Source organism: Rhinopithecus roxellana, chromosome 5 (genome assembly GCF_007565055.1).
Source record: "Rhinopithecus roxellana isolate Shanxi Qingling chromosome 5, ASM756505v1, whole genome shotgun sequence".
Taxonomy (NCBI): domain Eukaryota; kingdom Metazoa; phylum Chordata; class Mammalia; order Primates; family Cercopithecidae; genus Rhinopithecus; species Rhinopithecus roxellana.
The window spans coordinates 109,959,139-109,985,853 of NC_044553.1; the positions used below are offsets into that span (position 1 = coordinate 109,959,139).

Genomic DNA, 26,715 nt, shown 5'->3' on the forward strand with positions numbered 1-26,715 from the left:
GTTGACAAATATCAAGTAAGTGGCATAAATAGTATGTTCCATCTCATATTTCAGAGGAAAACATCCCTTTGATGGAATCAAATAGGACTGGATTGGATTCTGGGAAAGAAAGGTCAAAGATGACTAAGGCTTTGGGTCTTAAAATCTACTCAGATTACTGGAATCATGAGCAGAATAAGGTAGTCAGGAGGGACAGCCAACTTTGGGTGAAAGCCAATGAGCTCAGGATCTAACATATTAAATATAAGTTCCTGGTAGAAATTGCCAGTAGGAATTCCAGGAGGAAATGTCTATCATGACCTTGTTATGAATAGGGTTTGGGCCTTAACCTTACTTGCTGTGGCTTGATTTACCTTTCCTGCCTATCTCCTTTTCATTTTTAATTAAAAAAAAGAGATGTATATACTTCTATAAGCTATCTCAAGTTTTTGGAACAAAATGGGTTATAATGAATACATGAATATGTAAAAAACAGCATCTTAGACAAGAGATAAGAGTGACAGATGTTAGCCCCCATTTGCTTCTGTCGTGTCCAACCCTGTGAGGGAAGAAGTAACACATTCATTTTTATATGTGAGCAACAGCTTTGAAAACCTAAAGAACCAGGGCTAGGCATGGTGTCTCACGCCTGCAATCCCAACACTTTGGGAGGCTGATGCAGGTAGATCACTTGAGCCCAGGAATTTGAGACCAGCCTGGGCAACACAGGGAGAGCTTGTCTCTACCAAACAAAAAAAAAAAAAAAAAAAAAAAAAATCAAAGAATTAGTGGAATGCAGCAGTGCATCCCTGTAGTCTCGGATACTTGGGCAGCTGAGGTGGGAGGATAGACTGAGCCTGGAGGATTGAGGCTGCAGTGAGCCATGATCACTCTTCTGCACGCTGCCACAGGTCACAGAACTGAGAAAGCTGAAACTGAGCCCACAACTTTCTGACTTCCCAACCTGTGCTCTTCAATATAACATTACACATAGTTTTCCTCTTAAGATCCTGCCTCCTCAACCTCCTAGAGCCAGTGAGAATCTGACTGCAAATGTATCCTGGACACATTCTGTTCCCCTAAACCCTGCATGTTTAGGTTATCATCCCTTGTCCCCTGTGAGAATGGTAAGTCAGTGGAGACTGTCCTAAACTTTGGCCCTATGGGCTGGGATCCAGCCAGTTCCCTTTCTTACCTAGCACATAGTGAACACTCAAGGTGAACTGTACCAATGAAGTTGTCATCTTTCTTTCCCTTCAAATCAAGTAGGGCTTTATGTCAGCTGGGATGGATCTTTCAGAAGTCCCTCTATTAGCACTCTGCCATTGTGAGTACAGAGACAGTCCGGAAGTTCCTGCTTCTGTATTCTTCTCATTCTCCAGATCTGAAGGATATGGGTAGTCACTCCTCCTTATCAGTCTAGAGGCTGTTTTAACTCCTTTGACAGTGTAAGCAGGACTCTTGAATGCTTGTAGGGAGATAGCCCACATGAAACACTCGGCTCAGGGTATATCAAAGGTGCTCAACAAATGTTACTTCTCTTAGTTCTACTTGCCTAGTCCTGTTACATTCACTTCATTGCCCATCTCCCAATACCAACAAACCTTTTGTCCAAAGACAGTAGCTAATGACAACAAAATATTTAGGAATGGGCTGACAGTATCAAATAAGAGACTGCAGAGAGAATAGAAGACAGCTGAAAACAGCAGACTGGGAACTCATTTATCTTTAGGGTAGGCTGGAAAGTAGCAGGCTATATTTTTCAAGTATAACCAGAGCAACATTTCTGGTCCCCGATGCTCTTCTAGAAACTTCATCCTCCCCAGGAAGAGGCAAAGTCTATTTCTCCTTTCTTTGAAGCTAGATGGGACTTCACGACTGCCTTGGTGAATAGAATCCAGTGCAAGTGATGCTGTGTGATTTCTGAGGCTGAGTCATAAAAAGTGATATGGTTTCCAGCTGCTCTCTCACTGCCAGGATGGTTGTTCTTGGAACACAGCCACTATGCTGTAAGGAAGCCAATTAAGCCTATGCAGAGACCCCACATGGAAAGACCCCCAGCTGACAGCCAGCATCAACCACAGATGTGTGAACAAGCACTCAGATGATTCCAACCACCAGCCTTCATGTCTTCTGAGGCCCCAGACATTGTGGAACAAAGATAACCCATCCTCTCCGTACCTTAAAAGAATTCCTGACTCACAGAATCTGTGAGATTAATAGATGGTTGTTTTACGCCACTAAATTTTAGGGTAATTTGTTGCACAGCCATTGTAACCAGAACAGGAAGAAAAGCAAAGGAATATATGAAGTACAGTGAGACCAGGGGAGTTCAGGAAGAGTAGGTTCATATTAGTCTGCATGTTGCCAAGGAGCAAGTAGGCCTCACACTAATAGATAGCACTAGGGAAACAGATATTAGCTTGGTATAAGGAGAGATGGTTTAAGCATCAACAACTCAAGCTCCCCTTAGTAAGTAATGAGTTTCCTGTCACTGGAGGTGTTGAACAGAGACCGAGAGGCTTACTGAAAAGATTCAAGCCTGACTGGATGACCAGATAGGTGACTTTAAGTTTCCTTTCAATCCACAGAATGTGGCAGTAGAATAGATCTGGGGTATCAGGAGGAGATATTAGAGATGATGAGGTTTGGAGCTTGATGCCCGAGAGACTGGTGATACCATACATAAAAAGAGTGTCTATGGGAGGGTGTTTCAAAACATTCTTCTTTCCATTCCTTTCGTCTCTTACCTGGACAACTGTTAATGCCCCTTCCACTTTCCACCTTCTAATACATTCTTCACATGACACCTGACTAGTGCTCCCAAATAGCAGGTCACTTCCCTGCTCAAAGGCTTTAAAAATTCATTTTATGTTTTTAAAATTTTTGTGGGTACACAGTAGGTGTACATATTTATGGGATACATGAGATATTTTGATACAAGCATGCAATGAGTAATAGTCACATCACGGAAAACGGGGTTATCTCTCCCCTCAAGCATTTATCCTTTGTGTTACAAACTATCCAGTTATATTCTTTTAGTTATTTTAAAATGTACAATTAAATTATTACTGACTATAGTCACCCTGTTGTGATATCAAATGTGTAGTCTTATTCATTCTAATTCTTTTATTTTTTTGTACCCATTAACCATCCCCAGCCCTCTCCCACCCACCCACTACCCTTCCCAGCCTGTGGTACCCATCCTTCTACTCTCCATGTTGATGAGTTTGTTTTGATTTTTAGATCCCACAAATAAGTGAAAACACTTGATGTTTATCTCTCTGTGCTTAGTTTATTTTACTTAACATGGTGACCTCTAATTTCATCCATGTTGTTGCAAATGATAGGATCTCATTCTTTTTTATGGCTGAATAGGACTCCATGGTGTATTATGAGTACATTTTCTATATCCATTCATCTCCTGATGGACACACAGGCTGCTTTCAAATCTTGTCTATTGGGAACAGTGCTGCAACAAACATGGGAGTGTGGATATCTCTTTGATATACTGATTTCCTTTCTTTTGGGTATATACCCAGCAGTGGGATTGCTGGATCATATGGTAGCTCTATTTTTAGTTTTTGGAGGAATCTCCAAACTGTTCTCCATAGTGGTTGTATTAATTTACATTCCTACCAGCAGTGTGTGAGGGTTCCCCTTTTCTCCACATCCTTGCCAGCATTTGTTATTGAATGTCTTTTGGATAAAAGACATTTTAACTGGGTTGAGATGATATCTCTTTGTAGTTTTGATTTGCATTTCTCCGATGATCAGTGATGCTTGCCATATGTCTGTTTGCCATTTGTATGTCTTCTTTTAAGAAATGTCTCTTCAGATCTTTTGCCCATTTAAAAATCAGATTATTAGAGTTTTTCCTATAGAGTTGTTTGAATTCTTATATATTCTGGTTGTTAATCCCTTGTCAGATGAGTACTTTACAAATATTTTCTCTCTTCTGTGGGTTGTCTCTTCACCTGATTGATTGTTTCCTTTGCTGTGCAGGAGCTTAACTTGATGTGACCCCACTTACACATTTTTGCTTTGGTTGCCCGTGCTTGTAGGGTACTATTCAAGAAAGTTTTGCCGAGTCCAATGTCCTTAAGAGTTTTTCCAATGTTTTCTTGTAGTAGTTTCATAGTTTTGAGGTCTTAAAATCTTTAATCCATTTCAATTTTTGTACATGGTAAGAGATAGGGGTCTAGTTTCATTCTTCTGCATATGGATGTCCAGTTTTCCCAGCATCATTTATTGAAGAGACTCTTCCCCAATGTATGCTCTTGGCACCTTTGTCGAAAGTGAGTTCACTGTAGATGTATGAATTTGTTTCTGGGTTTATTCTGTTCCAGTGGTCCATGTGTCTGTTTTTATGCCAGTACCACGCTGTTTTGATTACTATAGCTTTGTATTATAAAGTCAGGTAATGTGATTCTTCCAAGTTTTGTTCTTTTTGCTTAGGATAGCTTTGGCTATTCTGGGTCTTCTGTGATTCTATATACATTTTAGGATTGTTTTTTCTATTTCTGTGAAGAATGTCATCAATATTTTGATAGGGATTGCACTGACTCTGAAGATTGCTTAGAATAGTATGGACATTTTAAACAATATTTCTTCTTCCAATCCATGAACATGGAATAGTTTTCTATTTATTATGTCTTCTTTAACTTCTTTAATCAATGTTTTATAGTTTTCATTGTAGAAATCTTTCACCTCTTTGGTTAATTTCTGCATATTTAACTTTATTTGTGGCTATTGTAAATGGGATTACATTTTTTGATTTTTTTTCAAGATTGTTGTTGGCATATAGAAATGCTACTGATTTCTGTACATTGATTTTGTATCCTGCAACTTTACTGAATTGGTTTATTGGTCCTAATAGTTTTTTGATGGAGTCTTTAGGTTTTTCCAAATACAAGATTGTATCATCTGTAAAAAAGGATAATTTGACTTTTTCCTTTCTGATTCGGATGCCTTTTCTTTCTTTTGTCTGATTGGTCTAGCTAGGACTTCTAGTATGATGTTGAGTAACAGTGGTGAAAGTGGGCATCCTTGTTGTGTTCCAGATCTTAGAGGAAAGGCTTTCCATTTTTCCTTATTCAGTATGATACTAGCTGTGGGTCTGTCTATATATGGCTTTTATTCTGTTGAGGTATGTTTCTTCTCTACCCAATTTTTTGAGAGTTTTTTTTTTTTTAATCACGAAGGGATGCTGAATTTCATCAAATGCTTTTTCAGCATGTCCTGAAATGATCATATAGTTTTTGTCCTTCATTCTGTTGATAATGATGTATCACATTGACTAATTTGCATATAATGAACCATCCTGGTATTGCTGGGATAAATCCCACATGATCATAATGAATGATCTTTTTTGCTGAATTTGGTTTGCTGGTATTTTGTTGAGGATTTCTGCATTAATATTCATCAGGGATACTGGCCTTTAGTTTTCTTTTTTTGATGTTTCTGTGATTTTGACATCAAAGTAATAAATACTGGCCTTGTAGAAAGAGTTTGGAAGCATTCCCTCCTCCTCTGTTTTTTGGAATCGTTTCAGTAGGATTAGTATTAGTTGTTCTTTAAATGTTTGGTAGAATTCATCAGTGAAGCCCTCTGGTCATGGGCTTTTCTTTATTGGGAGACTTTTATTATAGCTTCAGTCTCATCACTTGCTATTGGTCTGTTTTGGTTTTGGATTTCTTCATTGTTCAATCTTGGTAGGTTGCATGTGTCTCAAAACTTATCCATTTCCTCTAGTCAAAGGGTTTTAATGACACTATTGCCGTTACCACATCTCAGCAAATTATTTTATGTAGTTCACAAAGTCTTTTTATATTTATGATCCCATTTAAGCCTCATGAGGATCTGGGAGCATTAAAATATCATCATACATATTTCAAAGTTCAGTTAAGGTACTCTATTTTTTGTATTTTTCTCCTTTATGTCTTTGCTTATGCTATTTTCTTGGTCCACCTTTTTCTCAACTCTGCATGTTCTAATCTTTTCCATCTTTTGAGGGCCATGTTAAATTTTAGCTGCTCTAAAAACCAGCTAATCCCCACAGAAAAGTAACAGTCATTTCTCCCTCCTCTGAACTCCATCAATGATGATGGTGATAATAGTGGCCAACATTTATGAAGCATTTACTATGTACCAGGCAGCATGTCAAGTGCTTTTGTTATCTTCTATCCTCTTGATCACTCTCTGTCTTGTACGATAGCTGTATAGGCATCTTTTTCCTCCTACTAGCTTATAGAGTCCTTAGACAAAATTGATGTCTGAGCCATTACTGCTTTCTCCCAATCCTAGCACAGGGCCTGGCACAGAGCAAGTGCTACATAAATATTTGTTCAATGAATGAACAGGCAGGCAGGCAGAGTTAAGGTTTACCTTTGTTTGAACAAATGGTTTTCAAGCACCCTTAAAAGCTTGAAAAGCACTCATTTATAGCCACATAATAAATGGACTAAATCACAAATCATTCTTATCTTTTCATGACATAGGTTTCCAGAACTTTGGCTGGAACACATTTTGTTATTGTCATCTATGGATATGAAAATGAAAAACACAAATATATATAACATCAAACTTGTTTTTGTATACAAATGCTCTTGAATTCACAAGTCTTTTCCAACCAATCAGAATTATCCAGGTTTTATAAGTTCCTCTTTTCAGTGTAGTTGTAAGGTGCGAACTCTTTTACTGTGGGTCCACTGCTTCCTGGCTTTGTTGCCATAGTTCCTAGCACAGTTAGGAATACTGTAAATGATTACTGATTAAGTTAACAGCCCATGTTGGTTTTAATTTATAATCACTCATTATTATGCTGATCCTATTAGTTCTGCTAAGGAGTCAGCACCTTAAGGGGGACCCAATGAGCCTCAACCAATTACAGCAATTGAGCTCCTGCCCTGAGATTTGAAAACCATCATTTTCTCTTTACTTGTAGGACCAAGAATAGACAACTATTAATAGTAAAGGCCAAAGAAATAGGCATTTCATTTTTTTTTGAGACGGAGTCTCGCACTGTTGCCCAGGCTGGAGTGCAGTGGTGCGATATTGGCTCACTGCAACCTCCACCTCCTGGGTTCAAGCAATTCTCCTGCCTCAGCCTCCCAAGCAGCTGGGATTACAAGTGCCTGCTACCACTCTCGGCTAATTTTTGTATTTTTAGTAGAGACGGGGTTTCACCATGTTGGCAACGCTGGTCTCGAACTTCTGACCTCAGGTGATCCGCCCGTCTCAGCCTCCCAAAGTGCTGGGATTACCTGAGCCACTACACCTGGCCAGAAATACCCATTTCTGGGAGTCCCATTACAGACTGCTGAATTTTGCTTAAGTGATTAAGAATCATTTGTTAACAATATTAAAATTCTGGAGGAATTCTGACATAAAATCAATCCTTTCATCAGAGGATCAGAATTTCAACTTTTACTTAAAAAAATTCAAGTTCATTTTTCAAAACTAAACCTGATACAAGTCATCAGCTATTGCTTTTCTATCCCAAGTTGAAGCAAAGACTAACAGCACAAATTCTGACATCCAAAATGTGTTACCTAGGTAAAAATTTGGCTGGGTGAGGTGGCTCAGGCCTGTAATCCTAACACTTTGGGAGGCCGAGGTGGATGGATCACCTGAGGTCAGGAGTTCGAGACCAGCCTGGCCCACATGGCGAAACCTCATCTCTACTAAAAATACAAAAATTAGCCAGGCATGGTGGCAAGCGCCTGTAATCCCGGCTATTTGGGAAGCTGAGGCAGGAGAATAGCTTGAATAAAGGAGGCAGAGGTTGCAGTGAGCTGAGATGGCACCACTGCATTCTAGCCTGGGCGACAGAGCGAGACTCCGTTTCAAAAAAAAAGAAAAAAGAAAAGAAAGAAAAAAGAAAACCTAGGTAAAAATGAGAAGATTAAGGGCACAATAGGAGAGTAGTGCAAAGGCAGACTAGCGGTAATCACCATCACAAAGGCTGGGCCACCGGCAGACTGCAGTGTTTACTCAAAGCCCAGTGCTATCAATTAGTCCCCTTAATTATCTCAGGCTCTGCCATCGCAAGAGGCAATTTTTGAAGCCCTCTCTAGCTCCTCTTCCTCTTTCATTCCTGGCACAAAAGGGCTATGAGGACAAAGCCTTCCTTGACTCTGGCTCTGGTTAGCTTCTGGTAGCCAAAATAGATATGTGAATTACTCCAATAAAGCAAAAACCACACTACCTTTCCTCTTGGACATGCCTATGACCTACAGCAGAAATTCTATTTAACGCATGCAACAAAATGCTTATCGCTGTGATTTATAGTTTAGAAATATACTTTTCATGAAGAAACAAGCAGGAGAAAACAATCTGTAAATATCAGAAGTAAACGAATCTGAGGAGGTAGAAAAAACTCCCTGTATACCTGTAGTCTGGTGGTGTTCAGGAAATGTTGGGAGACTGAAGGCTGAGAGGAAGAACAACAATGAGGGGTCATTTTTCTCAGGTCTTTCAGAGAAGCAGCTTACACTGATACTGCAAAGAATTTCCTAGGTAAATTAAGCCAGAAAACCACCTGGACTTTCTTTCTAGAATAATCTGTTTTTGTAGTAAGTCCTAATAATAGAAGTTTGCTAAGCAATTGAGGTTACAGAAGGAAATGATAATGGAGAAAAATAGATTAAGAATTCTTAAAAACGATCAAGAGTAAATCACTGTTTAAAATCCAGTTGTATGTGTACATAGAAGGAATTATATTTCATATACATAATAAAACAAATTATATAGTAATTAAAAATTTTAAATAAAATGTATCATATGTGTAAACATAATTTATCGGATGTATAAATATATAATAAATATAATATTTTGAGTGGTAGACAGTATAGTCTCCAAGTTTGAGAATATAAGCAGTTTCTCTTAGTGGAAATATAAGTCTGGTCCTAGGCATGCCTAAAGATTATCCAAGTAGACCAAAGTTTATACATATACATGTATGTATATGTATATGTATATGATAATCTTGTATCATATATAATAACCCTTAGGCATGTCTAGGACCAAACTCATATTTCCACTATGAAAAACTGTTTATAAATATTTCCTAATTTGGAGACTGCTATCTACCATTCAAAATTTTATAGTTAGAAACCTGGGAGTCATTCTAGATGCTTCCCTTCCTTTCACCCCCCACACCATGAAACCCTATGCCATCTCCCCTACATTTGTTCTACTCCCTCTTAATGTATTTGCTCATCTCTATTTTCATTGACCTTACTGGCCCTCAACATGTCTCACTTGGATTATGCAAGAGCCTCTTTACTAATCCTTCTGCCTCTAGGCTTGTGCCATTCCAGTTATCTCTATGTTTCTTAGTAGGAGTGATCATTCTGTAACAGAAATTTGATCCTGTCCTCCCTCTCAAGCAACTTTAGCAGCCTTCGACAGCTCTAGTCTAGCTCTTGTAGCCCTTTGTACCTCCCAAGAAGTAACATTTATGGAGCTCATTTAATATCTCATGTCCTGCTGCTCTCCCCAGTTGCCCAATTGCACAGCTACATCAAACTAAACATGACACTAGGTCTTGTATGTCCATATCTCTTGGTTTGGGCTGCCCTAAAAGCAGATCCTGAAAAAATAATATGGGTTCAAATAGATTATTTGTGAGGATGAAGAGAAGAGAAACAGGGAAGGGAGAAAACTAAATCAAGGATGTGTTAAAGAACAGGTTATGGGCTGGGTGCGCCCAGCACTTTGGGAGGCCAAGGTGACGGAGCACTTGAGGTCAGGAGTTTGAGACCAGACTGGCCAACATGGTGAAACCCCATCTCTACTAAAAATACCAAAATTAGCCAGGAGTGGTGGCCTATGCCTGTAATCCCAGCTACTCAGCTGGCTGAGGCAGGAGAATTGCTTGAACATGGGAGGCAGAAGTTGCAGTGAGCTGAGATAGTGCCACTATACTCCAGTCTGGGCAACAGAATAAGATTCAGTCTCAAAAACAAAACAAACAAACAAACAAAAAACAGGTTAGGGCTGAGGATCCTGTGAGAACTGTACAGAATATACTCAGAATTGTACTACTGAACATTAGGGAGGTGGGGGTATTATCCACCAATTTATTGTTTGAGGGTCACTACTGGAGGCGTTAAACTCCTCTGCATTCTAGCAAATAGCTCCTTGTGCAGAGAACGTCCTGAGGCAGAGAAATATAGAAAGCCATTGGCAGATGACCTCCAGGTGAACCAAAGGCACCAATAACATCTGGTATACCACATAATGTACATATCATGTCCTTTTTCTCAATTGATTTTTCCTTCCACTTTTCTTGGATTCTGCCTATGGATGCCTATTTTGACCTCCTCTGTAAGTGCTTTACTTCCTCTTCTGTGCAAATTCTCTTCTGCTATAACTATTACTTTATAAGTCTGACCTCACACTAGACTCTTGGCTCCCTGAGGGTAGTATCTTTATTACCTACCTAACTTGGTGTTTGGCACAGGACAGATACTCAGTGTCTTGAGAACAAGAGCATGACTGTGTGCATTAAAGAGAAGAAGATCCTATTTCCATGTTCCACATGTAATTGAGAAAATTTTCAAAGAAATGAAATATATGCTCCTACATCCTGAATCACATAAAGTCAAGTGGAAGGAGCACCAAGCTAGAAATCTCAGGTCCTGATTCAAGTCAGTTTGGCTCAGTTGCTTTTCCTACAAAAAACAAGTGACGGTGAATGACCTTTAGGTTTCTTTTAAATTCCATAGATTTCAAGTGACTGAATCTGTGTGAAAGTGAAAGCTGAAGCCCACAGACTGTACAGCAATCACATATGGAAACGCTTATGTTTGTGATATTGATCTGGATTCAAGAAAATACAGGTGACGCAGACCTGAGATGCTGGCAGGTTTGTAATGTAATGCTGTGTGTTCAAGAAAAGACAAGGTCAGCACAGGTCTCCTGCCTGAGAGGAGACCTCCAGGGAGGGGCCTGGCCATTGCACCGTAACTAGCTGGGCAGCATGGTGGCCTCCAAGCTGGCAGATGCCACTGTTCCAGATGGACAGTGTTTGGTATGCCAACCTCTGTGTAGCATGCTACTACCAGATCCTACTTAGGTCACAGACCCACAAACAGTCACTTCCTGAGCTCTCACTGAAGGTAGGCTTGGTCTACATTTCTTGATGGGAAGAGACTAACTTGGAACACTGAATACAGGCATGCTTGGCTTTGCTGACTTCTCTAGACAGTCTTAATTTTATTAGAATGTGACTGGTGGTGAGGGACTGGGTAAGAGTAAGGAAGGATAGGTGGGCTTAGGGGTCCTATGTATAATGAACTAAAAAATGTTGAGGATGTTCATTTCAGAATACAGTTTCCCTCTCTTAAAATGTTCTGAATATAGTTACTGGTATTCTGTGAACATTGAATGTAGATGGATAATATTTCCTTAAGAAGCTTGACTTTAGAAGCTTCAAATTGACAAATTCTTAAAAATACAAAACACATAATTAAAAAATAGGTAATACATATGTGCTGTTTAGAATTAATTATAAGAAAATTATTTGACTGAATATCCTCAATACGCCTAAGGGATATGTCATATTCCTATCAGAAAAATGGAGGCACTATGATCAACGATTCTTACTTGGTGAGGGATGGGTTGGGGAGAAGAAAAGAAGACCCAGAGGGTTACTTGTGTCCTTCCTAGAGAATTATTGTTTTTGAGGACAGTCCACAGGGTGGGATGGGGTAGGATGGGATGGGGTAGTCTAAATAGCCAACCAGGTCAGTAGTAGTCCCTGGTACGCTGGCTTTCACAATGCCCATGGGTCATGTGTGACTTCAGGGACCTATTGTTTTAGATGGCTCCCTTCCCTTATTCATGGAAGTACTCTGGAAGAAGGGACAGAGCGAAAATAAATAAACCTAGGAGCCTATAACGGAAAGCACATGAATGACAGTAATGAGCACTTTTCAGGCTACGCTGTGTAGGGCTGAGGGCTTGGCTTGTTCTGGTCTAGGCTTTGTTTCCTTCAATGACTGAAGGAGAATCACTGGACTCCTCTGGATCTCAGTGGAAGAGGGACTGGATGACTTCTTAGGTCTCTTCCAGCAATGACAGTCAAATTTATGACACCAACAAGAAAAAAAGACTGGCAAGAGTATGTGGCCTAGAAAAATGAGAAATTAATACACATCTCAATATAGAAAGCCAATGATGGGGAAAGAACAAAGAGGAAAGATGGCCAAGATGACCACTTGAAATCCTATGAAATGACCCTAGAATGGGCAAAATTCAAGAGATGTTCCAAAAGTTGAGTCTAGATTGAGATCAAGTAGATGCCTTACCTTCCAGTGACAGCAAAGCACAATGTGCACATTGCATGTAAGAGTCCTGTGGCATGCTGCAGAAATGTGGCCATCTTGGGATTCTCATCCACTGGGCCTTGCACCGAGAGGAAGCAGGCACACAGTTTGTCAATCAGACCCATGTTCACCACGTAGCTAGATGTGGGGGAGAAATGCATGTTATCAATCTGAATAGGCCAGCAACATCTTCACCTTCAGTGATGAATCTTACAATACACAGGCTTGGACCCCTCAAACAAGCAGACACAACACAAGTTTGAGTAAAGCATCTCAAGTAAGAATTTCCTTAGATTTACTCCTGAATAATCAGCTCTTTCTGTAAGAATTTTTTTTCTCTCTTCTTTCTTTTGGTTATTTGAATATTATTTTTCAAGAAAAAATGAATGAAAATGATTGTCTAGTCATTCTTACTGGTTTGAAGAGTCTAACAACAAGTGAAATGATTTATAATGACCTTTATGTTCTTCAAAAGCGTTCCTTTTTAAACTACTAGGGAGCCCCAATGCAAGGATTTAGAAGATACAGTACAATGATTCAACCCAGACACTCTTGTTACAACTTATACTTTTTTTCTTTTTTTAGAGACAGGGTCTCACTCTGTCACCCAGGCTGGAGTGCAGAGGCATGATCATAGCTCACTACAACTCTAACCTCCTGGGTTCAAGAGATCTTCCTGCCTCAGTCTCGAAAGTAGTTGGGACTACATCTGTGTACCACCCCACCCAGTTAATTTTTTATTTTTTATTTGTAGAAATGGGGTTTTGCTATATTGACGAGGCTCTTCTTGAACTTCTGGCCTGAAGTGATCCTCCTGCCTCGGCCTCCCAAAGTGCTACAATTATAGGCATGAGCCACCATGCCTGGCCACAACTTAAACTTCTAAAGCCAGTTGTAGGTTCCCTATTTTTAAAGACTCTTATCACCATTAACAGCATAACAAACAGTGAGAATCTAATTGCTTTTATTGAAAAGTACCAGTCCTGAGGGTTGACAATAACATTTAAGAAATAATTTCCATCTTTTCAGTACAAAAAACAGTTTTCTAGAGCTGTTTGTAAACTGGACTGACAATAGTAACTCTTTTATTAATCCACAGAGCAGCAATCATTGAAAAGAATATTTTAAGACTATAAAAGACCTTGTAGATAAATCAACCTTGGCCTAGAATTCAATGCTACTGCACTGACATGTATGAGAAGGGTAGGACTGCAAATATAGCAGTTCTGCAAATCAACATGTTAACTTTCAGAGATATACACAAAGGAACTGAGGTTTTGGTGTGTAAGCGCACTACAGGCCCCACCACTATTCATTTAACAACACAGGTTTTTGTAAAAGGAAGGAGAAACTGATGAATAATTCATGTTTACAGCCATTCTAAGTTTACTACTTTGAAGGTACAAAATAATGCCTCCTTTCATCTTTTACATTAGAAAATGTATCTACCTGGGCTACTGAGCACTCCTACAGTTTTAAAATTGGGAAATATGAAATGATGACCACCAGACCTCTTCTAATAAAGGAAATTGATAGACTGATATATATATACACTGAGAATCTTATTACAATCTGATTTAACAAAATTAGACTTTTAAAAACTTGCTTGTACATTTGCGCAGAACTCTTCGATTTACAAAGTGTTTTGTCTGTAGCCAGACATGGGGGATTACACCTGTAATCCCAGGACTTTAGGTGGCCGAAGCAGGTGGATCACTTGAGGTCAGGAGTTCCAGACCAGCCTGGCCAATATGGTGAAACCCTGTCTCTACTAAAAATACAAAAATTAGCCAGGCATGGTGGCTGGTACCTGTAGTCCCAGTTACTCAGGAGGCTGAGGCAGGAGAATCGCTTCAACCCAGGAAGTCGAAGTTGCAGTAAGCCAAGATCATGCCACTGCACTCTAGCCTGGGCAACAAAGTGAGACTCCATCTGAAGAAAAAAAAATAAAGTGTTTTGACTGGGTACAGTAGCTTAAAATTGTAATCCCTGCACTTTAGGAGGCTTAGGCAGGAGGACTGTTTGAGCCCAGAAGTTTGAGACTGGCCTGAGAAACATAGTGAGACCCTGTCTATACACACATGCACACACACACATGAGCAAACAAAACAGAATAAAGTGTTTTTCATCTTAATCATCCCAATGAATCATCCCAAGAACACCATTAGGGAGCAGACTGTGAAAGCTTTGGTTTTTATCTGCCCAGCACATTCTCCTCTCCTATTCCATATGGTCCTGGGGGCCTTGTTAAAGATGCTACCCTCTTGCTAATCCAGGAGTGAGCATGTGCTTCAGGACAGTCAAAGTACTCATCAGCTTGGCCATAATGACTGGTTCCAGGATGAGTATATGACCTAGGGAGGACCACTCAACATCTTCTGTGGGATTAATATATGACCATAGGAAAAATCTCTTTCCACTGGGGATATCTAAACTAAAATGTGTAACTGTGGGGGTGCTAGTAGTCAACTTGTTACATGGAGAACATCTGCTTAGAGAATAAAGCCAAGTAGAGATAAGTAGAATTGAAAGAAACAGAGCTGTAATGGCATATGGGGACACATTCTGAGAACTGCATTATTAGGCAACTTTGTCACTGTGCAAACATCATAGAGTATACCTACACAAACTTAGACAGTATAGCCTAACCTAGGCTATATGGAATAGCCTACTGTTCCCAAGCTACAAACATATACAGTATGTTACTGCAGGGAACAATGCAGGCAACTGTATAACACAATGGTAAGTGTGTATCTAAACATAGAAAGGGTACAGTAAAAATACAGTATTGTATACTTACAGGACCACCATTGTATATGTGGTCTGTTGTTGACTGAAAAGTCATTATGCAGTGCATTACTATACTTAGACCTCGGCATCTACTTCAAACCTTGACCTTCCCAGGTACACAAGTCATTTTACTATGCTGTTTTACTTATGTTATTTCAAGCTAAGATTCTAAAAGAGTTCTAACCAGAGTGAAAATTTGTTTTTTTCTGATTATAAGGGTAACATAGGCTCATCAAAGAAATTTATATAGTAAAGAAAAGCAGAAAAATAAGTAGAAAAATTGGCCATAATTTCACCTTTCAAAGACAATCCAGTTTGATAGTTTTCCTTTCATGTTTTTCTATTTGATTCTTTCTCCACATGATTGACATTATACTGAATTTCATTCAATGACAATTTAGGCCCCTTCTATGTCATGAAAATATCTTGGTTAACCATTATATTTTAAATCTTTAAAAACTGTATTATTGAAAAGTTAACATAAACCATAAAAAAAATTGACAGAAGAGGATAACAAATACCCATGCATTCATCACACAGCCCTGACTACCATCAATCCACGGCCAATCCCATCTGTGTGGACAATCCCATCTGTCCACATCCTGCATAAAGTTTAAGAAAATCCAAGGCATATTTTTCCTTTGTAAATGTTTCCATTTCTATCTCTAAAAAAAAAATCACTTAAAAAAACAAAACCACATCATTATCACGTCTAAAAATCACCATTCCTTAATACCATCAAATAACTGGTGTTCAAATTTCTAAATGTACCATAAATGTCTTTTTTTTTTTTTTTAAATTAGAATCCAAACAAGAACCACACATTGTGACTGGTTAATATGACTTAAGTCTCTTTTTAATCTGTTAGCTACCCTCCACCTTTTAAAACCCCCTTTGAAAATGTATGTATTTGTTGATGAAACCTGGTTGTTCATCCTATACACTTTCCCACAAGTTTAATTTTACTGATTATATCCCTGTGGTGTCACAAAACATTTTTTTGAACTATTTATTTCCTGTAAAATGATCTAGGTTCTAGAGGTCTGACTGGATACATAAACATCATTTTTAATGATTGAATAATATTCTACCAGTGGAATATTTTTGCAACTTTTGGTTGTTTTCAATATTCCTTATTACAAACCATGCTGTGCTGAACATTTTGAGTAGAAATCCTTGCCAGATTTCAGACTATTTTCCACAAGTGGAATTACTGAGTCAAAGGGTATGCATATTTTTAGGGCTCTTGATATAGATAGCCACATTATATTCAAGAAACATTAAATCAATTTGTAGTCTCACCAGCAAGGTATGAGAAAACCCAGTTCACTATGTGGAGGTTGGTATGACTATCCCCATTTGATAGACAAGGAGACTGATGCTCAAGGAGGGCAACGCATAAGCTCAAGCAAGACAGCTGGAACATTCTATGGTTTTCTGACTCCTGATAAGAGGGTCCTTTGCACTGAATTCACTGCTTTTCTGTGGCATTTTTTGGGTCCTTACTGAGGTCTAGCTTCAAAACCATGTAGTCTCAAGATGAAAATGGCTTAGCTAGGTTTCCTGTACTGGCCTTGAAAGGCAGAAAGACTACAAAATGAGTGAAGAGATAAAAAGCATTGTAAAGCCAAGGCAAACTAAAACAACCACTTGTTGAGTAGTTGGTCCTTTCTGAGTATCATCTCCTATGGTTACTGGGCCATCTATGGTGCCTACTAATGAGTCACACTAATGTTTTTCTAAATTGCCTGTGTCTTGAAAACTGCATGGACAATCTTTAAATGACTGGCTAAGAAGATGCTTAAACTAAATGGCTCTAAAAGGTCAGTGTAGAGAAACTCATTTTGTCAATCTCACAGTTTTGAGCGAAGAATATGGAATTTTCTAATGAATACTGGGTCAAAAGCAACACATCTTTTGCATTGTAACTATTAGGTTGAAATTATAATGCTGAGACTATTACCACACCCAGGATGAAAAGCTTTATGTAGAAAACTTCCTAGTCTTCTTGGAACACACATCCTGGGAAAGAGACATGCTGCTGTAAATGCTACAGTAAATGGGTCTCTCCATTTGCTTTGCCATTTGAAATTTAAAATGAGTCCCTTTGCAGCTTTCTGTCATTGAACTTTACAAACAGAAAGGGATATTGAGAAACATATACATATATATTTGTGTGTATGTGTATACAATTTTTCACTATTTGGGTGATGGGTTCACTAAAAGCCGAAACTTCACCATTACGTAATATATCCACGTAACAAACCTGTATTATGTACCCCCTGAATCTATTAAAAAAAAACTAACGTGAGTTATTGTTTCTTTGTCCATGTCTACCTATCCACTCTCACATTCCAACCAAAATGTTGCTTATTAGGGTTCTATCCCTGAACTAAATTTAGTAAATTCATGCAATTCCATGGTTTCAACTATCCTCGATATGTTAATAATAATTCCCAATTCTATCTCAAGGCCTACTTTTGTTTTGCTTTTAAAGACAGGGTCTCACTCTATTGCCCAGGCTGAGTATAGTGATGCAATCATTGCTCACTGCTGGACTCAAGGGTCCTCCCACCTCAGCCTCCTGAGTAGCTGGGACTACAGATGCATGCCATCAGGCCTGGCTAGTTTATTTTTTTTTTTTTTTGTAGAGACAGGGTTTTGCCACGTTGCCTAGTCTGGTCATGAACTCCTGGACTCAAGCGAGCTGCCCTCCTCAGCCATTCAAAGTGCTGGGATTATAGGCATGAGCCACGGCATCCGGCCTACTTCTTTTCTGAACTTCTGTCTTAAAAGTACTAGTTTATATTTTCCCTTGGGGGTCCCAAGGCACCCCTATATTTGTATGTTCAAATAAAACCTCATTATCTCTTCTGAAATCTCCTTCTCCCACTATTCTTATCCAAATGGATGTCATTATTCATCTCACAGTACTACAAGAAATTTTAAGATAACCATTTGTAATCATGCATTCATCCACTCAATTAGTTCTAAGTATGATGCTGATGCTAACCTTAAGGACCTCTTAACATTATAGCTGACACATAATTTCCACATTACTATGATTAATTCTATAATAGAGGTATGTTCAAAGTACTACTACCATACAGCAGAAGTGCCAAATTTTGGCTTAATGGGCCAGGGTTAGCTTCTCAAAAGACGTGGCATCTTCATATTTTTAAATGAATTCATCAGGTAGACAAGGCCCAAGGCTGAGGTAGACAGAAGCTAATTCTACCTCTAAAATAGTCCTAAATCCTTCTTGCTTCCACTGTAATTGTTACTGCTATAGTTTGGTCAAGGTCACATCCTATCAGGCTAAGTTATTGTGTGATATTAGAAACAAGGCCTGACCTGAGTCTCAGCCTCTTTATATCTACCCCACTAGTAAAGTTGGTTCCTTCATATATAGCTAATGGCTAATGAATGTTTTCCTTCAGTTTAGAAGTGTTCTATTCTTGCTTTTTTTTTTCTGTTGTACTTCTGTTACCTTATTTGAGAAGATCAATTATTCAATATTTTAATTCTGTTGTCTATCCTTCACATCTCTTGTCTCCTTGCTAATCACATTTGTGATAACCTTTGTTCATTCTCTCTGCTTTCATTGTGATTAATAATCAACTGCTTTCTCTTAAGATACATTCCAAATAATAAATGCACAAAACTTAAGTGTTTGGTTTGACAAGTTCTGAAGACTACATAAATCTAAATAACCATCAATAAAAACAAGATATGGAACATACTCATCATAACAGAAAGTTCCCTTGTTTTCTATCCAATCCTTTCCTCTCTCCATATAAAGGAAATCATTCCAAATGTTCTCTTTTATATCTGTCTCTGGCTAAGCATGATGTTTTTGAAATTTATTCATGTTGGTGCATGGGACAATAATTCCTTTCTTTTTATTGTTGATTAGTATCCCACTGTATGAACACAGGTTGAGCATGCCCAACCTGAAAATACAAAATCCTCCCAAACCCAAAACTTTCTGAGTATCAACATGATGTTCAAGAGAAATACTCATTGGAGCATTTCAAATTTTGGATTTTCAGATTTGGGATGTTCAACTAGCAAGTATAACGTAAATACTCAAAATCCCCTCCCCACCCAAATCCAAAATCCAAAACACTCTGGTCTCAAGCATTTCAGATAAGGCATACTCAACCTGTATGCTATGATTTGTTTGTTCCTTCTCTTGTTGATGGATGTATATGTTATTTACAGTTTTTGGTTATTATAAATAAGACTGTTATGAAAATCCATGGGAAAGTCTTTTTGTGAACATGTGTTTTCATTTCTATTGGGTAAATACCTAACAGTAGAATTGTTGAGTCATAGAATAGATGTGTTTAAATTTACAAATTGCTAAAGAGTTCTTCGAAGTAGTCATTTCATTTCATTCTCCCAGAAACAATGTATCAGATCTCCAGTTGTTCTATATCCTTACCAACACCTGGTATCATCAGCCTTTTTTTATTTTAGTCATTTTATCAGATTTGAAATAGTACTTTGGTATAGTTTTAATTTGCATTTCCCTGATAACTAACATACTGAACACCTTTCCATGTGCTAAGTAGCTATTTGTGTATCTTTCCACGTGTTAAGTAGCTATTAAGTCTTATGGTCACAACTTTTGTGTTTAGATCTATGATCCATCTCAAATTAATTTTGTATATAACAAGAGGTTACTTTTCTTCCATATGGATATCCAGTTGTTCTAGCACCATTCATTAAAAGACCTTTCCTTTCCCTATTAAATTAATCTGATCCCTTGATCAGAAATCAACTGATGACAGGTTGCTAGAGGTTGTGGGGAAAGGAGGAATGAATGGATGGGGTTATATGATACTGTACTGATGAATACATGTCATTATACATTTGCCAAAATCCATAAGATATTTAACACCAAGAGTAAACCTTAATGTAAACTATGGACTTTAGGGTGATAACGACATCAATGTAGGTTCACTGACGGTAACAAATGTACCACTCTAATGAGGGCTACTGGAGGCTGTACATGTGTGTGGCCAGGGGTTTATGGAAATACTCTATAGTTTCTACTCAATTTTGCTGTGAACTTTAAAAACTGCTCTAAAAAACAGTGTATTTTTTCCCAAAGCCTAATCAGCTCCCCCACCCCAAATAATTGGACCGTATTTGTGTGTGTCTATTTCTGTGCACTCAATTCTGTTTTGACCTATTGATCAATCTTATACCAATACCAGACTGTCTTGATTAGCATAACTCTATAGTAAGTCCCCAAATCAGGCAAGTCCTCTGACTTACTATTCTTTTTCAAAATTGTTTTGGTTGTGTTAGAGCCTTTTCCATAGACATCTTAGAGCTCACTTGTAAATTTATTTCTACAGCCTGCTGGGATTTTGATTAGGATCACATAGAGTCTATAAATTAATTTGGAGAAAAATAATGTTTTAGCAATATTGAGTCTTCTGATCCATTTACATATATCTCCATTTATTTAGGTCTTCAGTTTCTCTCAGTAATGCTTTGTAGAGGTGTTACTTTCATGAGATTTACTCAGAGGTATTTGATATTTTCTGATGCTTTTTATAAATGGTATTGTTTTTTAAATTTTGATTTCTATTTTCTGCTATACATAGTGATACAACTGATTTTTGCATAAGTTATATTTGTATATTCAAACCTTGCTTAAATCTTATTAGTTCTATTAAATAGTCTTTTTTTTCTTGGTAGATTACATAGTTTTCTATATGTGCAATCATGAGACTGCAAATAACAATAGTTTTATTTTGTCCTTTACAAACTTTATGCCTTTTCTTTTTCCACTTCTTACTGAACTAGCTAGAACTTTCAATACAATGCTGAATAGAAGTGATGAGGGTAAACAGTCTTTGTGTATTCTTAATCTTAAAGGAAAAGTGTTTATTATTATGTATGATTTAGCTGTTTTTGCCATCTATTCCTAATTTGCTGTTTATTTTATTACCATGAAGTGGTGACACATTTTTTTTTTCATTTTTTCTACATCTACTAAGATGATCATAGTTTCCTTTTATTGAGGTCAGTGCCAGGAGATAATCCTCAAAAGGTCTCACATTTTTGCATGTCTTGTGAGCAGATGAACTAACAGCTTTTGTTCTAGACTGTTTTCCAGAATGTTTGTACAGGGAATGGTCTTGGAAAATGGTCATGTCATCCTTTAGAGCAAAGGTCAGGTATGTTGGCTGTCCAGTAGAGTAAAGATAATGTCTGCCTCCCAGGCAAAGGTTGAACAGGTCTATTTTTAGCCCATTTTAAAGACTGGGGTTTCCTAAGATTGTGGCGGTTTCCTAAGCTGTGATGTAAACTCAATGCACGTGCAACATCCATGTGGGCCCACCCTGTGTTGTTTCTGTGGGACCTGGGGGTAAGAAAAACTGATGAGAACATAAAGTTCAAATTGCTTGCTGTCTGTGAGTAATGAGGTCCCTTGTCTCTGACTAGGAGTCATGTATCTTTTGCCAGCATCCATGAAACTGTGTGGGCTAACTTGTTAGCCTGCAAAAAGGGTAAAATCTATGAACTTTCATGGTCCTTGAGAAGTTAATATGGCAATTTCTAAATGTTAAAACTAATCTTGCATTCCTAGAATAAATCTCATATCGTCATGATCCTTTTATATATTGCTTAATTTAGTTGCTAATATTTTGTTAACAATTACTACATTTATGTTCACGAGGAATGTGATCTGTAATTTTCTTTTTTGGAATATCTTTGTCAGATTTTGGTATTAAGGTTGTACCAGCATCATAAAACAGGCTGGCAAGTATTCCCACCTCTCCTGTGAGAGAGTTTGTGTATTATTGGTGTTATTTCTCCCTTAAGTGCTTTGTAGAATTTAGAAGTAAAGCCATCTGTACCCAGAGTTTTCTTTGTGGAAAGTTAAAGACAGCAGATTTCTGTTTTGGTGGAATAACATCAATTTACCATCCAAATAGCTCAGAAAACCTCAAGCAGAATAAGTACAATGGGAACTACACTGAAGCTGATTATGTCAAACTGCTGAAATTCAAATATAAAGAAAAAATCTTGAATGCAGGTGGAGGAGAAAAAATACACAACCTACAGGGGAAAAATGAAAGCTGATTTCTCATAAGAAATGATGGAAGCAAAAGATCATGGAATGATATCTTTAAAGTGCTTAAAGGAAAAAAAAAAATCGTCAAGGATGGAGAAGACCAAACAGTTATGTGAGAAATTAATATTAAACAAACTAGACTTCAAAGCAAGGAGTATTTAACACGAATAAAGAGGAATAATAATAAAAGGGCCATCTGAAAGACACAACAGTCTAACAGAGTTTCAAAATACATGAAGCAAAAATCATACGAATTAAATGGAGACAGATCCATAGTCACAGTTGGAGATTTTTAACACTCCTGTTTTGCTAATTGTTAAAACTAGAAAAAAATTAAGAACATAGAATTATGTTGTTCAGTATAGTAGTCATTAGCTTTATGTGTTTACTTAAGTTTATTTGATAGAATTTTCTCTTTCAGTCCTTTCAACGATTTTGTAAACACCTAATTCTCTGTTTTATATCCTTTTCTCCTTAAAATAGCTACAATGGCTTCCTTTTCTACAACTAAATCCAGACTGATACAATGACTGACAAACGATGCTCAACCTCACTAGTGATAAAGTCAGGGTAAATGAAGACAACAAAAACGAAACATTGCATAGCTATTAGACTGACAAAAACACTAGCAAGGATATGGGGAAATGGAAACTGCAATTTTTTTGATGATGGGAACTAAAATTTGTACAATTACTTTAAAGAACAATTTGGTGTTAACTTGTTTAATATCTTTGTCAGATTTTGGTTTTAAGGTATCAACTTTTTTGGTATTTGGTATAAATTTTTGTCAGCAAATATTTAACAGTATTTTCTGATAGAAGTTGAACATGCATTTATTATATCATCCATAAATTACTCCTTTAGGTATATACCCTTGAGAAACTTTGTACAAGTATAGAAAAATACTTTTATAAAGACATTTACTACCTCATTGCTTGAAACAGTCAAAAGGAATAAACTATTGCCCTGAGGTAGAAAATGGATAAATTTGGGAATTTATTCACACAATAGAATCTGAAGAGCAGTTAAAATGAATTAGCTAAATCTATATGAATCAACATAAATAAATATAAAAAGAGTTAAAACATGTTACATTTCATTGCATAAAAATAACAATTGGTAAAATAATATCATAGCATTTATGTAAATGTAAAAAACCATTAAAAGTAAAATATGTTGCTTATGGAGATAGATACACACACATACACACATATAAAAAATACATGAAATGATATACACAAACTCTTAACAGCGATTTACCACTTGGGAGAGAGTAAGGGGAAAGGATAGGGAAGGGGAGGGGGAGGCAGTTGTATCTGCAACAGTTGGTTTCTTAACAACAACAAAAAAGATTTAACCTAAGACAAATATGGAAAATCTTATCAGTTAACAATTGTTGGTACAGATAACTATAATTTTGTTTTGTGTATGTTGACAATATTTCATAATAAAATAATAGAAAATTTAAATATTAAAAATGGCAATAATGACTAAGGGTGAAAAAGCATTTGCAATAATAAGATGAAGGGTTAATGTTTTGAATATGTAAAGAATTTTTATAATTAAAACATTTCAACACCTCCAAGAGTAGAAAAATGGGCTAAGTACATAAGGAAGCAACTTACAAAATTATAAAAATGGCCAGTGAACATTAAAAAATATTCCCCATCACTACCAATATAAAAGTTAAATATTGTCTGGGTGTGGTGGCTCAAGGCTGTAATCCCAGCACTTTGGAAGGCCAAGGTAGGTGGATCACTAGAGGTCAGGAATTCAATACCAGCCTGGCCAACATGGTGAAACCCTGCCTCTACTAATAAATAAATAAATAAATAAATAGTACAAAAATTAGCCAGGCGAGGTGGCACATGCCTGTAATCCCAGCTACTCAGAAGGCTGAGGCAGGAGAACCACTTGAACCTGGGAGGAGGAGGGTGCAGTGAGCTGAGATCACGCAACTGCACTCCAGCCTGGGCAGCAGAGCGAGACTCCATCTCAAAAAAAACCCCAAAAAGTTAAATATATTCATCTCTCAGTTTGACTAAGGTTTAAAAAGAATGATGATACCCAATACTGTCTAGGTTGAGGGTACAAGGACACACTCATGGGTACTCTTTGTGTAGGTCAATCTGGCAATATGGATCAAAATTCTTAAGGTATATTCTCTGACCCAGAAATTCTACTTTTAAACATCTATCATAAGAAAATAATCAACTGTATGAAAACAGAAAAAAAAGGAAAAGAGGAGCATACAAAGATGTTCTTCAGTATTATATGAAAAAGTAAAAAACTAAAATACACTTACATGTGTAATAATAGGTTACCTGAAGCAAATCATTCCTAAGTAGTGAAATACTTGGAAAACCAATAAAAATTAATTTGCAAGTTTCTATTGACTTGAAAAAGTGGATTTAGAAAAGTATATGATGTGTTGGGTGTGGTGGCTTGCACCTATAATCCCAGCTCCTCTGGAGGTTGAGGCAGAAGGACTGCTTGAGGCCAGGAGCTGAGTTACAGTGAGCTATGATCATGCCACTGCACTCCAGCCTGGGTGACAGCACACACACCCTATCTCTAAAAAAATAAAATAAAAAAAGCACATTATAAAACAGTATTTATAAGTATTATATTTAAATAAAATAACTACATATATATTCACTAAAAAACACAAACCCAGTAATTATCTTTGGGTGGTGGAATTAAAGATAGTCCACCATCTTTGGGTGGTGGAATTAAAGATATGTTAAAAAAACAAAAAACAAAAAACTGTACTCTTCTGTGTTTTCCAAATTGTTTTTGTCATTGAGCACATAGTAATTTCATAATTAGAAAAAAGAACTTATTTTAAAAGGTGGTGGTAGAGAGACAGATACACCATCGGCTGCTGCAAGACAGCTTGAACACCTGAAGTAAAGAAATAGCAATGGAGTGAGGGTAAGAGTTTTGAGAAATAATTACAAGGCAGGATCAACAGGTGCTGGAGGATTAACTAGATATTGGTTTGGTAAAAGACTGAGAGATCTAGCTTAAGTAACTTAATAGGACATCGCTGTCATTGATAAGGTCAGAGGATACAGGAAGAGGAGCTCCTTTGGGTGGACAGATAATGTATTAAGATTTGAACTATGGAGTCTGAGGTATCTGTGGTACATCCTGGTGGCAAGATATGTGGTCAGGGTCTGGTGGCCAGGAAAGTGCTAAGCTAAAATTTTTCCTTGAATACATAGATTCTAAAAGGCTGGTGGCTGGGCGTGGTGGCTCATGCCTGTGATCCCAGCACTTTGGGAGGCTGAGGTGGGCGGATCATGAGGTCAAAATATCTAGACCATCCTGGCCAACATGGTGAAACCCCATCTCTAATAAAAATACAAAAATTAGCTGGGTGTGGTGGCATGTGCCTATAATCCCAGTTACTCGGGAGGCTGAGGCAGGAGAATGGCTTGAACCCGGGAGGTGGAGGTTTCAGTGAGCTGAGATCGCGCCACTGAACTCCAGCCTGGCGACAGAGGAAGGCTCTGTCTCAAGAAAAAAAAAAATTCAGAGATTAATGTGGTCAAGGGGTGTCAGCAAGATGACCAATTAGAGTTGCCTGGTGGTTGTCCCCCTCCACCCCAACAAGAAGTGACTAAAACAACCAGCAAACAACGATATTTTGACTGTAGTGACTGATGAAGCACACTGGAGAATACTAGGGGGGCAATAAAATCCCTGTGGAACATGAAAGCCCAGGATACCACCACAGACAGGGGAGTAAGGTATCCTGCCTCTGCCACACTGTCTTCCCTGCTGGGATTAGCTCAGGGTCAGAGAGGACTTCTTACAGGGAAAAAGTAAGCTGGAGATTCCCAGCAGTCCTCATTGCCACCACAAATGTCAGCAAATCTTGCTACAGGAGAATCTCCCAGTACTCATAGGACCCAAATCTATTTTGGAGAGTAGCTGGGAATTTGTAAACCTGAACTCTCTCAGAGTAGGATCCCATGTTGAGCACTCCCCAACCCTGTAATCTAAGTTGTCACAGCACAGATCATCTTGGAACCAGACCCACTGGTAGAGTATGTCCTGCCCTGGGGGCCAGTAGCAACTGACTCTCTCCATCTCTGAGGCCCTGCCATCATTTCACCATGTTCACATGGGTGCTTGCATCACTGTTAAGTGTAGCTGGTTGGATCCCAGGCCAGACAAAATTACTGAGATGCCAGTGTCTGAACTCAGGTGGCGTCCCACCCACCAATGGAACAGGCAACCCTGCACTGTGGTGAAGCCACCGAACAGCTGGCTGGCCTGCTGTGCCCGCATCTGGCATGAGAGCTGGACCAGTGATGGCCCTGCCTCCCCAGAGAGACTACTGCATAGCCACATAGCTGGCCACACCTGCACATGCCTGAACCCAGCCTTGAAGTCAGCCTGGTTGTGGCTGCTGCCTTCCTGGAGCGTCTGCCAGATAATGTCTCAGACCTCTATACAAACATGTACCTGGCCCAACAACCAGCCCAGTGCCACTGCCCCTAG

General features: G+C 38.2%; 1 protein-coding gene across 4 annotated transcripts in view; it reads right to left on the reverse strand.

Annotated features, from left to right (window-relative positions):
- SCAPER (S-phase cyclin A associated protein in the ER) overlaps positions 1–26,715 on the reverse strand; it is a 587,291-nt gene that overhangs the window by 45,241 nt on the left and 515,335 nt on the right. For all 4 annotated transcript variants that reach the window (XM_030930958.1, XM_030930961.1, XM_030930960.1 and 1 more), the window contains one exon: positions 12,297–12,452. In XM_030930958.1, coding sequence (XP_030786818.1) covers positions 12,297–12,452 — 156 coding nt within the window. The remainder of the gene's footprint in view (positions 1–12,296; positions 12,453–26,715) is intronic.